The sequence below is a fragment of the Tachypleus tridentatus genome, unplaced genomic scaffold (assembly GCF_004210375.1).
Source record: "Tachypleus tridentatus isolate NWPU-2018 unplaced genomic scaffold, ASM421037v1 Hic_cluster_2, whole genome shotgun sequence".
NCBI classification, from domain to species: domain Eukaryota; kingdom Metazoa; phylum Arthropoda; class Merostomata; order Xiphosura; family Limulidae; genus Tachypleus; species Tachypleus tridentatus.
Window position 1 is genome coordinate 2223110 of NW_027467782.1, and position 15278 is coordinate 2238387.

The following is a 15278-nucleotide window of genomic DNA, read 5'->3' on the forward strand; positions in this document are numbered from 1 at the left end:
TTCATTCACAAAAATAAAAAAATATAAACTTTTTCTTAAAAAATACTTGATAAAACTATCTGAACTTTATAGGGACATTGCATGTGAAATCTGAAAAGAAAGTTTAATCTTAAAATAAAACCTACTTTACATGTTAGATTGGCAACACGTAAAAATAAAAAGCGACAAGAAAAACATTACTTAACAATAATCAAGAGTTGATAAAAAAATCTGACAATTTGCATATGGAAGCCTTGAAATGTTTACTGATAATCTGCTAAATTTTGTGAACATGTGTTTACTAATTTAAAAGTAATCGAAATGTGTTGAAATGGTTATATGCTGGCAAAACTTCAAAAGTTAAAATAAACAAGATGATTAGAGAGAGAGGGGGGGCAACTTACATAATTCCAAAAATTCTTTTTCTCAAAATTTTGACACAATTACAGCATTTTGTTCATGTAGTTATCTTATAATAATGATTTTTATTCTTAAATATCTTTTATAAAAATAACAAATATGATTATGCTAAATTTCCACAATCAATAAATTAAAAAAAATAGTATACAGCAATCAACAAACCTTCCTTTTCATATAAAACTGTGAAAGGTTCTATTAGTTTATGATTAACACATTCTACCACACCCATCCTGGCCTTCTTTTCATCTTCCAAGGCCCTAAAGATAGAACAGAAAAGTATGTATATGTGCAATAGCAAAACAAATAGTTTAATTATTATAAATAATATTACCTGGATTTGATATACATATTCAATGAATCAGTGAAAAATAAATTCCTTTACTTTTACTAAAACATGTTCATATACTTATAACACATTATCTAGTTCTAGCCAACATTTTCATGATACAGATCGAATCTCAAGTGATCAATTCAGCCTTACACCCACCACTATAATGGTACAGATATTGTGTCAATATAACAGCTGGACACACACTTATTTTTTTTTTCAACCACATTAACTCCATACACTAACCAAATAACATTTCTCAACCTCAATATTGCAAGAACTGACACACAATTCAAAACAGAAATCCACAGAAAAATACCAATACTGGACTATAACAAAACACAACATTTTAGTATACATCAAATTTATTAATAAACCAGGTACAAAACTAAAGTCCATACTATGTAAAAACTACACTGACAAACACAACACCAACATTATTTATGAAATACAGTGTAAATGCCACAACTTTTATAATGGAGAAACAAGCAGAAAAATGGAAACTAGTTTCAATGAACACCAAAAAAAAACACCTTCACACATTTTCGAACATTGCAAATTAAATAAACACAACACAACCATGAAAATACCAAGATACTAAGTAGAGATACAAATATATAAAAATAAAGAATCCCTACTTATAAAACAAAAACCATAGTTAAACCAATATAAAGGAACACCTTTATGCCTATTCTAATTACTAACCTGACATCTAACTGCAACATCCCCCACAATTCTGTGCCCCTTTTCACTCTTGTTGCCAAGATATGTACCCAGCAATGGTCAATTACAAACTTTGTTGTCCGAAAGACGACCTAAAAAGGTCAAAACACCATTATGTATATTATTTTAATTAAAGTTTCAATATTCATACACACTGTTTTAAGAATACATTTATATTTCCCTTTTGACGTGGGTCAAAAGCTACATTTTTGTATTTCTTGACTCCATTCAAAATGTTATTCAACTACTATTTTATGAACTAATGTTAATAAGATTAATATGAATAATTAAAATGTAATCCAAATTTTAGTATTGTATGTTAGTTAATTTCTCAATTTAACAGAAATATTAAAAAAAAAGCCACCTAGATATTGGTATGTTAAGTGCAACACCACCTACAATCCCTTACATGTTTACACTCTCGTTCCTAAGACGTGTTTGGCAACAGTCAGTTGCAAACTCCCTCTTTGGTAACCTGAAGATGACCTAAGAAGGTGGAAACGTTGTTCTCTACTTTATTTTAATAAAAGTTCTAACAACCATACCAGCCGTCTTAAGATAAATTTTACACTAAAATCATTCCCATCTCAAACACTTGGTGTAGAACAGACCACAGAATCTAAATTTTAAAAGGTAAACATAACACTAGTTACAAAATGAAAAACGTTTCGACATTTACCTTGCAAACTCCTGAGCATAACAAATATTAAAGCACATACACACAAAAAATATTTCACATTTATAATTAATATATGAAAATAAAATATTTAATAAATCATTCTTTGTATGTGATAGTTGCATATTTTTCGTGTGTATAAAAGAAACATTTCATTAACAATGATTAATCATTTAAGCAATGTAACCTACAATAAAAAGTTTTAAGTTTCTTAAGTACAACAGAGCAACTAAATAATTTGTATGAACTTTCAAATCTATTACCTTATGTTTTAAGTATTATATTTGACATTAGACATGCATAAATAAAAAATCTTGACAAATACCTCAAAGTGAAAGGCATGTTTCCAAACTTCTTTTCCACTTCACTGAAAAATGCTGCAAAAGAAAACCAACATAATATATTCCCATTTACCCAAAGAAACTTCTAAATCACTAAAGGTTTACATTTCTGTAGAATTTTATTTTTCATACATGTATGTGTGAGTGATACCAAGTAGAATTATGCACAACAAAACTTGCTCAAGACAAGTATTAGTACAAATATTCTTAACGTTTTTATTAACGTTTAATTTATTTGTCTACATAATCTGTTGCATTTCCAAGATACTTATTGTTTATACAATATTTTTAAACAGAGTTCTCTTCCAAGACAATATACTAACAAAGTAAAATGCCTCTACCAAAAACACAAGGGTAAACAAGTTGATCTATATATATATATATAAAATCATCCATACACACCTACATATGAAATCAGTAGATACATTTCTTGAAGAAAATACAGTTACAGAAGTCATGTTTCAGATGCCTTGTTAGAAAAACCTGACGTTTTATGAATTTTTTAAAAAATCAATATGAATTATTCTAATTGCAGCCAACTACTGTAAGCCTACAGTGATTTCTTCTTAATTTTTATTTTAACACTGTGTTCAGATTACTAATAACAAATTAATGAAAAATTAAAGCTATACTTTTGAGAGACTCTTCTCGTGTTTCTCTTCTACACTTAAGTCTCTATAAATCTAACAAGACGTAAAGGTGTCTTAATGAATAAACTATTGCTTGTACCTAATGCTAAATTAAAAACAATTTTACACTATTACCTAACACCCAGTGGCCACTTTATTAGGTACACCTATCTACTACTAGATAGGACCTCCTTCTGCCTCTAGAACAACCCGAATTCTTCACAATGTGGATTCAACAAGGTGCTAAAAACATTCCTTAGGGATTTTGGTCCATACTGACTCAATATCATAATTCAATTCTGGCTCCATGCTGGTTATGCCACATTCTGACCATACCATCTGCATGTTGCAGAAGAAATCGAATTTTTTCAGAACAGGCAATGTTTTTTCAATTTTTAATCTTCCAGTTTTGGTGATCCCATGCCTACTGTAGCTTCGTCGTCCTGTTCTTAGATGACAGAAGTGGAAGCTGGTAAGATCTTCTGCTGATGTAGCCAAACTGCTTCAACTTTCAATGTGTTGTGCATTCAGTGATGCCCCTCTGAAACTCAATGTTGTAAAGAGTGGTTATTTTAATATTTGTGGCATTTCTCTTAGCTTGAACGAGTCTGACCATTCTCTTCTGACCTCTCTCATTAACAAAGTGTTTTCACCCACATAACTGCTGCTCACTGGATGTTTTCTTTTTTGCACCATTCTCTATAAACTCTAGAGATTGTAGTACATAAAAATCTCAGTTTCTGAGATGCTGGAACCATCACACCTGACACCAACAATCATTCCATGGTCAAAGTTGCATCTTCCCCATTCTAATGTTTGGTCGAACAACAACTGAACTATTTGACCGTGTCCACATGCTTTATATAGCGAGTCACAGCCACATTATTCACTGTTTGGTTATTTGCAGATGTACCTAATGAAGTAGCCACTGAGTGTATATATTACAAAAGAAAACTAGAAGCTCAAAATGTAAGGTTATGTAAAACTTGCCAAAATTTTAATTTATTGTATTACATCTCATTTTTATATAAAGAAAGTCTGAGAGGTGTATTATACAGATCCTGCTTTAAATGTTTCCTCACATCAAAATGAGAAACCTTACATATTACTCTGGAAAAATATTCAATTTTTGTTTTCCTAAAACACTTGATAAATTAATGTGAGTAAGCAAATATGAAATACATTAAAGTATAGGTTGTACAAGTCTCAAGGAAGTCAGAACATACAACAATAATATTCCCAACCTTTATCAAAAAACAAGCTAAATTCCACCATGTTCAATATTACTGAATCATGTTTGGACTGATTTATGAATATATTTTGACACCTCTTGTATTAAATGGAAACAGTATTGGAAACATTGACTCATATATTTATCTAATTAATAACTCTATATCGTCATGTGTAAAACATTTCTTCATAATGGTATAACTGCATATCCAAGCTAAAAAGTCAGCATTGTTGTTCACTGTGTAAATATGGCTGACATAGCGTCTGTCCCACATGAAGAATAAAAGTGTCAATTCATAACGCAAAAAAGTTAAAATAGTTTGCTTTCTCAGTGTCTTGATAAAATCTTTTGCTGACAATTTTGAAGAAAAGGAAATTTATGAGGTTTTGATAAAACAACAAGAGAAATATTGAGTTCACTGTAGCTTCAATAATTCCTGATGTATTTCAGGCACACTATTGTATTAAAGAAGTTTAAAACATTAATATCAATCATCACAAACTAGTATGATGGACTGGGGATCAGACCCCATTAACTACTTTCAATGAAAACAGGAGTGAGTTATACAGAGATTCTAGCAACCCTTATTTAATGAAAAGATGCATATTAGGGTTATAGTTTTTTCATTACTTACATTTAATAAAGGTGTACTGACCTACAGATGCTTTCATCTTTAGTTGATAAATTTCATCTGTCTTCTTGTACACTGTTGTCCTTGTGTCCATTTCTCGGCCCTGTGAATACAATTTGTTAGAAACAAAAGATTAAAAGACATTTGTCGATAATTCATTTTAATGTAAAAATACAGAAATGATGATATCTTTGTAAATTTAAATTTCACTTTAGTGAAGAAATTTTATTATTACATGCTTACAACAGATTATCATCCATTTTTTCAATATTATTTATTGCTGCACTTGTCACGAGAAAGATTTGAAACTTTTGTTTGGCAACCAATGAATTATTTAATGTATTATAATTTTTTTAGCAAATTTTCTAACTTGCACAGGGTTTACCAATTCATAAAAATTTCAGTTGATAACATATCTTTAGATGTTTTTCACCTGTTTATGCATTGAATATCTGAACCACTGACACTGGAAACATTAGAGAGAGTTAGAAACATATGACTGTACCTTATATATTAGGTAACTTGCCTTTAGAAAAGCATGTGGATATGGTACTGTAAATGTCAAGGTAATTCAGTCCTAGCAAGTGGAGATATGGAGCACAGTTGAAATGCCTTGGCTGAAGAAACCAGCGAGGATCTCCAACTCAGGGATGTTCTTCAAATCCCTCTCAATAATAACTCCTCATGAGAAATTCAATGTATCATGGGGTGTACATAATGAGTATACCCCCAATAGACTTACAACTGAGGAGGAGTTTAGTGTGTTTCAGCACAGGTGTTTCCACCAAGATGTTGCCAGACTGTGAAGAGTCAGTAAACCACTTTAAAGTGTGGTCAGACAAAGAATGAAGTTTAAGAAAATTAGGTACAGATATCGAGTGACTTGGAGACTGTTGTTCAAAGTCTTCAAGATGTGGTCATTTACCAATGAGCTGTTTTTTACTATTTCATTTTCATTGAGATTTGGGAGATCCATAGTACAATGAGAAAGGTTCAGTGCCCATTGAGCCCGTCAACCATGGATTCAAGGAATGCACTACGATGATAAATAAGGACACTGAAGCAACACCAAGGTTTTGTGGGAGGTATACCTAAACACCAGCATCAGATAAAATTTACAAAAAACTGTTGAAAATGCCCAAAACTGATACTCACCTGACCCTAGACCAACAGAACTAGCCAACTGACCCTTGGAGGTGGAGGACCCAAAATCACCAATTCATGTGAATTCAAGGTCAAAGTGATGTAGTGGGGTTGGACCCCTCAACCACCAGGATCCTCTTCTCACCTTCATTGATCACCCTGCACAGCAAACATGTGGGTGAGTTTAGGTCACTGAGGAGGTAAACTGGAAAGACAGAACTTTGTCTGGGAGGCCCCCTCACTACATACAAGCATCCACACTGAGAGGACATGTAATGAATATTTCCAAGAAATAACAAATATTTGTGGTTTTACTATATTTTTTTATTGTGATTTGTTTACAGATAAAGAATTATAGGCATTATTATATTAAAACAAATATAAATACAGTACTAGAAGTAACAGTGGAAACAGTTACTAAGAAAGAATATATAAAAGACAAATACTATGAGAATGCCACTCGTTTATAATGTGAAAATGAAATGAAGTACAAGCAGTTATACTATGCCCAGTAGTAGTATGAATTCAATCATAATTTTTAGGACCGAAATACTGATGACAAGTAGGTAGAAATTAATTTTGGCAAGTCTAGAATACTCTTTGCAAAAGAAGTGGCAAGACTCCACATTTTAGTGGCATTTGTATGCAATACATGAAACTGACATTCTAATAATAAAAGTGGTTGAGATAGAAACCCCAGACTCTCCATAACTTGTGCTATGTATCACAGGATACATAAGTATGAGGTAGATAATTAAGTGTAGATCTGGCCAATAACCTTAAGGTGTGAATGTTACCTTTAGAACAGTAAGATACACAATGGCATAAAGTGGTCAGAGATGAGGTGAAGTTGTTTGCAAACAGCTGCTGAGAAAAGGCAGCTGAAAGGTTAAAACAAGCATTTGACCACAACAGTGGAACAAACAAAGATAAAGCTGAATGCTTTTTACAGATGAATACAAGTTATAATTGTTTAGTACAATCAACAATAGTTTATTCAACAATGACAACAGAGAGAAGTATGGTATCATATCAATGTATGACATCTACAGTGAAGCATGGTGGGGAATCAATACAAGTGGAAAGCTGCATCTCATCCAACCAAGGTACAAATTTTGCTATACACTAATGAACCAAACAAAACTGCAGCTGTATCAAAACAGTGCACCCCATAATTCTTGGCACTACAGAAATCCATTAGGTAGTATACCAGTCTGAATATCTGGGAAATGACATATGTAGTCCTTCACAATAGCATAAAATATTGACACAAATGAGAATCAATTGATCATCCAAATACCACAAAACGTCCTAAATTTGCACTGAAAAACAGAAGAGGCACCTTTTTTACTCGCAGTTTTATCAATTATCTTTCTGCCATTGCAAACACACAAATCTGTGTTACCAGCATATCATAACACAATGCATGCACTAAGCATTCAAATGTGAAATATTACACAGGCCACAGAATGGTGATAAAGGAAACCCTATTACCACAAAGAAAAACAATCACTCTCCAAACAGACACAGTACATAGCTAACACAGTGGACAGATATGGTAAAACTACTAGTTCATTGTTTCAAGTTGGGTTGAATGCTGAATCACAATTGGCTAAAACAGCTAACTCTTTTGCTAAACTTATGAAAATTTCATCAGGAATATTATAACACTTGCATTTCCTCAAGTGTTAATACATGTGGGCTGCTCTTACAATTTTGGCTTCATGGTAATTCAGTAACCCAAGCCTTCTTCTGAGAAAATGAAACAAAAATGGAGCATACTGGGTTAAAGAAAAGTAACGTGGCTGGTGAAAAAAATCAAAATGTGAATGAACTTTGTGATTCTGAGACTGATTCAAAGGAAAAAATATAGAAACTCTCCAGTACTTGTTCTAAACCCATACCTGATATTAATAGCCACAAAGACTTATTCTCACCCATGCCTTTGATTCCCCAAATAAGCAAGTGTTCACATACGCACTTCTCAAAAAAAAAGAGAAAATTTGACTATTCATGGAAGAATGAGTGGTCTTAGTTGCAATTCAATGTAGATTAGGAGTTATATTCTGTGGATTTTTAGAAAGTGGTCAAATTTCTCTGATAGCCATTTCCAGTTGCTTGTGGGGTCTTGTAAGTTATATGCCTTCAAAGAACTCTTCAAAAACATGGAGAAAATGTTGGAGACCTCAAACGTGAACAAATGTAGAAAGCATAGGAAACCATAAACATCTGTAAAGGTGAGTTCACTGTAATTTCTAAATATTTGTCTGTATTGACAATAAAAACACAACATGCATATATTACACAAAAAACTAGCAATTTCCTGATTACACTCACAGCATAGTTTCACAATGCACTTAAAAGTTATCATACTCTGAATGTCACAAGGTACCTTTCTCCAAAGTGAAACATAGTGTAACCCTAATACAATATTTTGAATGAAAAAGTAGGTGTAAATATTAGTACATTCCACTTCAGGTAGAGTCAAACAAGGAAATGAAATCAACTTGATAGATTCCATCTTTCCAATTGGCTTACAATTACTTTCATTTCACTAAGTTTAAACAAACGTCTTTAGGAAAATGAAATATCCTAGCAGTAATTTTGTAAAACATACAAAAAAACCTTAGGACTAGTAGCATTACCCTTATTCAAAATCAAGTCTAATTTAACTTAATTGCAAAGCAGTTTTTAACATGGCCTTAAGAAATCCATTTTCTCTTAAATTACTTGTCTAGTGAGCAAAATGAGAAGTTTATAAAGCTTTACTCAACAGGATATTGCATTGCAAAATATGACATGTCTGTATCTGGCAAGAAATAGTGCAAGGTCATGTTTTCACTGATAATGAACACCAAAAGTTTTTGCTTAGGATTGTAAATGTTAGCAATGCATGGCAGAAAAAGCTTGTTGGATTTAGGTCAGATGGAGAAAGTATCAACTATGGTTCAAATGGTAGCATAGTAATCTTCCTGTAAAAACATGATGCATCTTGTAGGAATTCACTATATATCACACTAATTAGAGCTCACTATTTTGGATACATGTAAAGGGATAAAGCATGTAATCGAGTTTCAAACCAAAATGAGCAGCATAATCAATTTTTTGTTCAAACACTTTGATACATTTGCAAGAAATGAAGACTGCTGATTTGTTGAATAAAGTGACCAAAAAATTTGGGAAGTGGATTATCATTTGATAGGCTGCTATAAAGCACAGGTTCACGAGTTATATGAAAACTAGAAAACCACAGTTTGTCCCCTTATATATATTGCTTCTAGATCAAACTCTGATGAAGCTTCTGTTACCAAGGGGCACTTAAGGATGATCAAATCAGTTTATTTTACTTTCTCTCACAATGCAGCACCTTTCATTAAAAATTATGTACCAGTTAACTTCTTCCTAGTCAGATAATTTAATCTTTGCTGACACTATGAATGAGATCATAACCACCCTACAAAAGTTAAATCAAATGAATACACAAGATGTACATCAAATTATGGAAATGAGTAAATATTTTGTATTTGAGTAGGTATGCGAATTAGATTTCAATCAGATGTTGGCAAGTATATAATTATTCTAAAATTTAGATCCAAAGTGCTGGGCAACAGGATCTAACAAGCTGCCAAACTATAGCAAAGACTAGCTTAAGAATCTGATCATTTACCACACTGAATGTTTATTTTCCAGTACGTCTGGTGGTCATGATTCAGAGGAGAGAGGCCAACATTCAAGTGAGCCACCCAAGCAGACTGTGATGCAAGAATATGAACACATTAAAAAAAAATGTATCAAAACCTGTCCCTGCAAATAAAAGTTTATTTTTCCCATGTTAAAGAAACTTCTTGGTGAAGAGTTTCACCATATTCTCCACTTAGGCAAATTAGTCCTAACAGCACTCTTTCTGTCTATAAATACAGCAGTATGTTAAAAGGGATTTTTCAGTTATGAAGAGAATCAAAAGTGACAACAAGACAAGGCCGATGGGATACACACTGTCAGTCCTGATGGTCATTTTATTGATGGCCTCTGGTAAGCCAGTTTGATCTTCACCCTGCAATAGACCTCTATGTAAAAGGCAGGAAAACCCAACAGGAGACCAAAACAAATCTTCACAACCACCATAAGCAATAAACCAAACCAAGGTTTGAAAACAATATGAAAAGTCACACAAAATTCATAAATATATTGTACATAAGATGAAATGTGAAAGAAAAGATTTTGTAATGCAGAAAGAAAAATTTCTTCAACCAATGACTGTTTTAACGATCTAACAATTATTGTCCATAATTCGCAAATAATGAGTGAGATGTATCTCTAGTCCCATGGTTTTCTCAGTTTTATTGTATTGAAATTACTTATCTCTAGCATTACTGCCACATATTTCTTAATGTGGATCAATAACTTCATTAATATACACCTTCTAAGTTCTGAGATGGCAGTGAGTATATGAAAATTTCAAATTGTGGTGTTTTTGAAGTGATGCTACAAAGAATGAGACAAAACCACGACCTTGCCTGTAAAAGTTCTTGTGCAATTATTCTTTGTAGGCAGGCAACCAAGCAAGTGGCTAGATTTGGGAGAGCAACATAAGACATTTGGAAATATTTTCCACATTTATACTCTTATAAACTGTATGACAGTGGAAAACAAGGTGTTCTGCTGCATACCATATATTCCTGACATTTGGCTAAAACTAGTGAGAAAATATGGCATTCCAGTTAATACCAAATTTATTCAAAAACCAGGCAGAACACTGAGGTCTATACTGTGTAAAACTGCACTGACAAACAAGTAGAAAATGGAAATCAGATTCAAAGAACATAAAAAGTCTCCTTTACACGTTTTTGAACACTGCAAGTCAAATAAACACAACATAACCATAGAAAACACCCAAATACTAAATAAAGAAACAAACACAAACAAACGCAAAATTAAAGAAGCCTTATTTATTCAACAAATTAAGCCCAAATTAAACAAATACAAAGGAACACCTTTATACCTATATCAAGAATAATATAATAAATAATAAAATAAATATTATAAAATTATATATTGAAACACCTAGCACGCCCTCTACATTCCGACACTCAGTTACATAACCCCCTTCAAACATATGGTCAGCTTCCGGTCAGTTACCTCTTTCTTTGTGAACCTGACGATGACCGAAGAAGGTAGAAACGTTGTTCGCTCCTCTATTTAAAAAGGCCCGGCATGGCCAAGCGCGTTAAGGCGTGCGACTCATAATCCGAGGGTCGCGGGTTCACGCTCACGTCGCGCCAAACATGCTCGCCCTCCCAGCCGTGGGGACGTAAAAATTGTGTGGTCAATCCCACTATTCGTTGGTAAAGAATACCCCAAGAGTTGGCGGTGGGTGGTGATGACTAGCTGCCTTCCCTCTAGTCTTACACTGCTAAATTAGGGACGGCTAGCACAGATAGCCCTCGAGTAGCTTTGTGCGAAATTCCAAAAAACAAACAAACCTCTACGTAAAATATTTTCTCAACCCGAACAAGCCGTTTTTACATGTTTATTTTTCTCTACAAGTGGGTTTTCTCGACATCACTGAAAAATGAAACGTTACCTAGTTGTATACAATCTTTTCCGAACATGTTGATAATAATGATATTGTTTCAATTTACATGTAATATTATTCATAACTCTGTAAAAAAAAACTGTTTAATTGATATATGCAATAAGGTGAAATCATAATTTGAAACTGTTTTAAGCTCATGAATACAAAAAAAACAAACAAAAGAAGTAGTAAAACCATCAGTAAAAAGTGGTTGACATTTTTATCTTGTTCTCCAACTAGAAAAATAAAACAACTCGATATGATTATACATGTCCCTGTGTCAGTATTGGTAATACATACTTTCAACTGTTTCTAGGAATACCAGTTCATATGATAATACACGTACAAACTGTATTGTTTTTTAGCATGGCTTGTTTGTTTGTTTTTTGGAATTTCGCACAAAGCTACTCGAGGGCTATCTGTGCTAGCCGTCCCTAATATAGCAGTGTAAGATTAGACGGAAGGCAGCTAGTCATCACTACCCACCACCAACTCTTGAACTACTCTTTTACCAACGAATAGTGGGATTGACTGTAACATTATAACGCTCCCACGGTTAGGAGGGTGAGCATGTTTGGCGCGACGCGGGCACGAACCCGCGACCCTCGGATTACGAGTCGCACGCCTTACGCGCTTGGCCACGCCGGGCCTGAAAGGGAAGGCATGTTTGTTGTACTTGGGATTCGAACCCACGACCCTCGGATTACGACTCCATTACTGTAACCACCTGGCCATGCCGGGCTCAGCATGGCCTATCCTCCGACTATTTGCAGAAAAACAAGTCGATATGAAAATAGATGTTAACGGTGCCAGTTTTAGTCTGTTATGCTCTCCGATTGTTTATAAAAATAAGTCTTAAACATGTGCCTAATTAGTTTTGAAATTCCCTGTTGTTTTATTATTTATCATTGACAATACTAGTGACTTCAAGTTGTTGTCATTTATTGTTTACATCGTTTTAACACGCAGCCGTCATTAGTTTGACAGAAAGTTTGGGTAGTTCTAATAAGTATAATACTCTGAAAACGTGTTTGTTTTCATAATGAGCTCAGTACCGTCAAATACTTTTCTCACGTCAAGTATTTTCTGCTTATTATTTGTGCCCTCGAAATTTGTGCTCTTTGTAATTTCGAAAACTGGGGTCAAGATATAGTATTTTGTAATTTGAAACCAAGTAATAACTTAGTTTACTCACTTTTAGCTTATTTATCAAGCAGAATAAAATAACCATCATTTTAAGTGTAAAAGTAAACACAACTTTACTGTTGTAAAATTGAGGCCATTGCCGTAACAATAATGGCTTATAGGTTTAAAACTGATCACATTTTACATGTAATTCGTTGTCTTAACATATTTGAAGGAAAGTAGTTTTAACAAATCTATTGTCCTTAAACATCAAAAATTTATTTAACATTTTCAAATGTTAGAAATTTCAAACTACTTTTAAAATTATGGAATTTAAACAACTTATTTATTCCCAATAATTTATATGTACCAAATTAATAAGAACAAATAATTCTATTTGCTTTTAGAACTTACCAGTACCAGAGATACAAGTGAGAAACAGTCTGGAACCTTCGTTATACGGCCCAATTTTCCCGTATACAGGTGTATTGGTATTACCGAGAATAGTAACATCCTTTGACGCAACTGCATAATAAGATGTTTCTCATACAGATTAAACTTTCAATGAAATCCATCAAACGTTAATAAAAGCTTTTAATTTCTAATGATATTTTAAACGTTTGTTTGATTTCGAATTTCGCGCAAAGCTACTCGAGGGCTATCTGTGCAAGCTGTTCCTAATTTAGAAGTGTAAGACTAAAGGGAAGGCAGCAAACTCTTAAACTACTCTTTTACCAACGAATAGTGGGATTGATCGTCACATTATAACGCCCTCGCGGCTGAAAGGGCGAGCATGTTCGGTGCGACCAGAATTCGAACCCGTGACAATCGGTTTACGAGTCGAACGCCTTAACGCGCTTGGCCATGCCGGGCCAAAAATGATATTTTAAACGTGAAAATAGTCAAAGTTATAAGGTTAAGAAAAGGTAGTACGAGAAATATGAGCTATCGTTTAATTGTGGCAAAATATTTCTGATAAAAAACAACAGCATATAGTCATATCAGTTATAACTTTACACCTTCACGAACTGATTGCGTCTTGATAATAAATTATATCAAGGTTTGGATTGGGGACGGAAAAGGTTTAATGACAATAAGATTTGTTTGTAAAGACTTAACAAGAATTTCATGGAAATTCTGACACTTCTAAAGTAGAGAAAATAATTAGTTTATTTCATCTTCCTTAACACAGCTACAAAAACGCCTTCAAACGTATAACTGGCCCCTGGGAGTGGATGGGAGAATTGTAATGAAACTAGGTAACGTGATAAAACTAAAACCGTTTATTTTGTATTTTTGCCGAAGGTCTAACGAACACCGGTTCTAAAGAAGGCCAAAACAAATTTGCTGAAACAGTAGTGATTAATAGAGTATATATATATACGAACCTAATTTTAATTTATTGGTTCTTTTCTTTTAGAGCTATGACACTCACATATTTAAAGCAAGATATTGATGTACTTATAAAAGAATGTTGGATTCATTGCTTAAGTTGTAAGTCTGATAAGCAGTTCTAAATAGAAAACTTTTTTCCTAGTCTTCAAATACGAGCTACGAATACACAAGAGTGAATGCGGTATAAAGGAAAAGTTATGTCTTTCTTTACTTAACATATTTTCTACAAAATTCTACATATTTAGTAAACCTAGCAATTCTACAAAATCTATATTTTCATGTTACGTAACATTTCCTCCACAGAGCTCTTTGTTTTATTCGATTTCAAATGAAGTGTTCGTATAATTCCCTGCAGTATTAAACTATACACTTACCAATAACATCCAGCGTCATAAAGTCGTTCAGGGTTCGTCCGTACCGAAAATCAACCCTGCAACTATAATCTCCTTCATCATCTTTCTCTACACGGTTGATGATTAATACAGACTGTTGTTCGCTCACGTTGAAGTAGGCCCTTTGTCCAAGTAACTCACCAGTGAAATATTTGGCGTTCTTCAAGGGCCCTCTTCTGGAATCCATACTTATAATAGGAGCATTGATTCCTCTCTTGTACCATAGCACCAGAGATACGGAGTCGTCTTCTGAAGGAAGACTGATATTACAAGATATATGAGCAGATTCACCCAAGACGGCTTGGTACATAGGAGCTGCAAAAACTGATGAAATTTAACAGTATTAACTTCGGGCGTTAATATGTGTACGAGGACATTAGGCGTGCTCGCAGCAGCAGTCAGCTAGACAGTTCTTAAGTAAGCTGCATCATATGAGGAAGGAAAAAAGTTGCTCATTGCGAACCGTCGATAAAATTTTTAATTTTCGTCCAGATAGAAAACTCAGTATTGTTAACAAGTTTGTATTTTTTTCTAATTATTTGTACCAAACGTTATTATAAGTTGTGTTGTTCTTTGTACATTAAAATATATTTGTGTTAAGAAAGAAAACTGTTTGTAAACCTTGTTGACAAATAATATTAATTTGATACATATCGACATTCAATTTACTTCCAAATGTGAATTTAGATT

The 15278-nt window shown here is 33.5% G+C and overlaps 1 protein-coding gene across 1 annotated transcript; it reads right to left on the minus strand.

Annotated features, from left to right (window-relative positions):
- Positions 1-529: 529 nt before the first annotated feature.
- Positions 530-14709, minus strand: LOC143243267 (proliferation-associated protein 2G4-like). The gene is made up of 5 exons (XM_076487115.1): positions 14571-14709; positions 13216-13326; positions 4983-5061; positions 2452-2503; positions 530-656 (listed from the first exon to the last, which is right to left on the minus strand). The coding sequence occupies exons 1-5, from the start codon at positions 14577-14579 to the stop codon at positions 530-532; spliced, it is 378 nt and encodes a 125-aa protein (XP_076343230.1). The 5' UTR covers positions 14580-14709.
- Positions 14710-15278: the final 569 nt, after the last annotated feature.

Coding starts and splice junctions, on each gene's coding strand:
- LOC143243267 (XM_076487115.1), bottom strand. Junction 2,504..4,982: donor AAAGATGAAAGCATCTGTAG/GTCAGTACACCT, acceptor TTTCTTTTGCAG/CATTTTTCAGTGAAGTGGAA. Junction 657..2,451: donor AACATGCCTTTCACTTTGAG/GTATTTGTCAAG, acceptor TTCTATCTTTAG/GGCCTTGGAAGATGAAAAGA.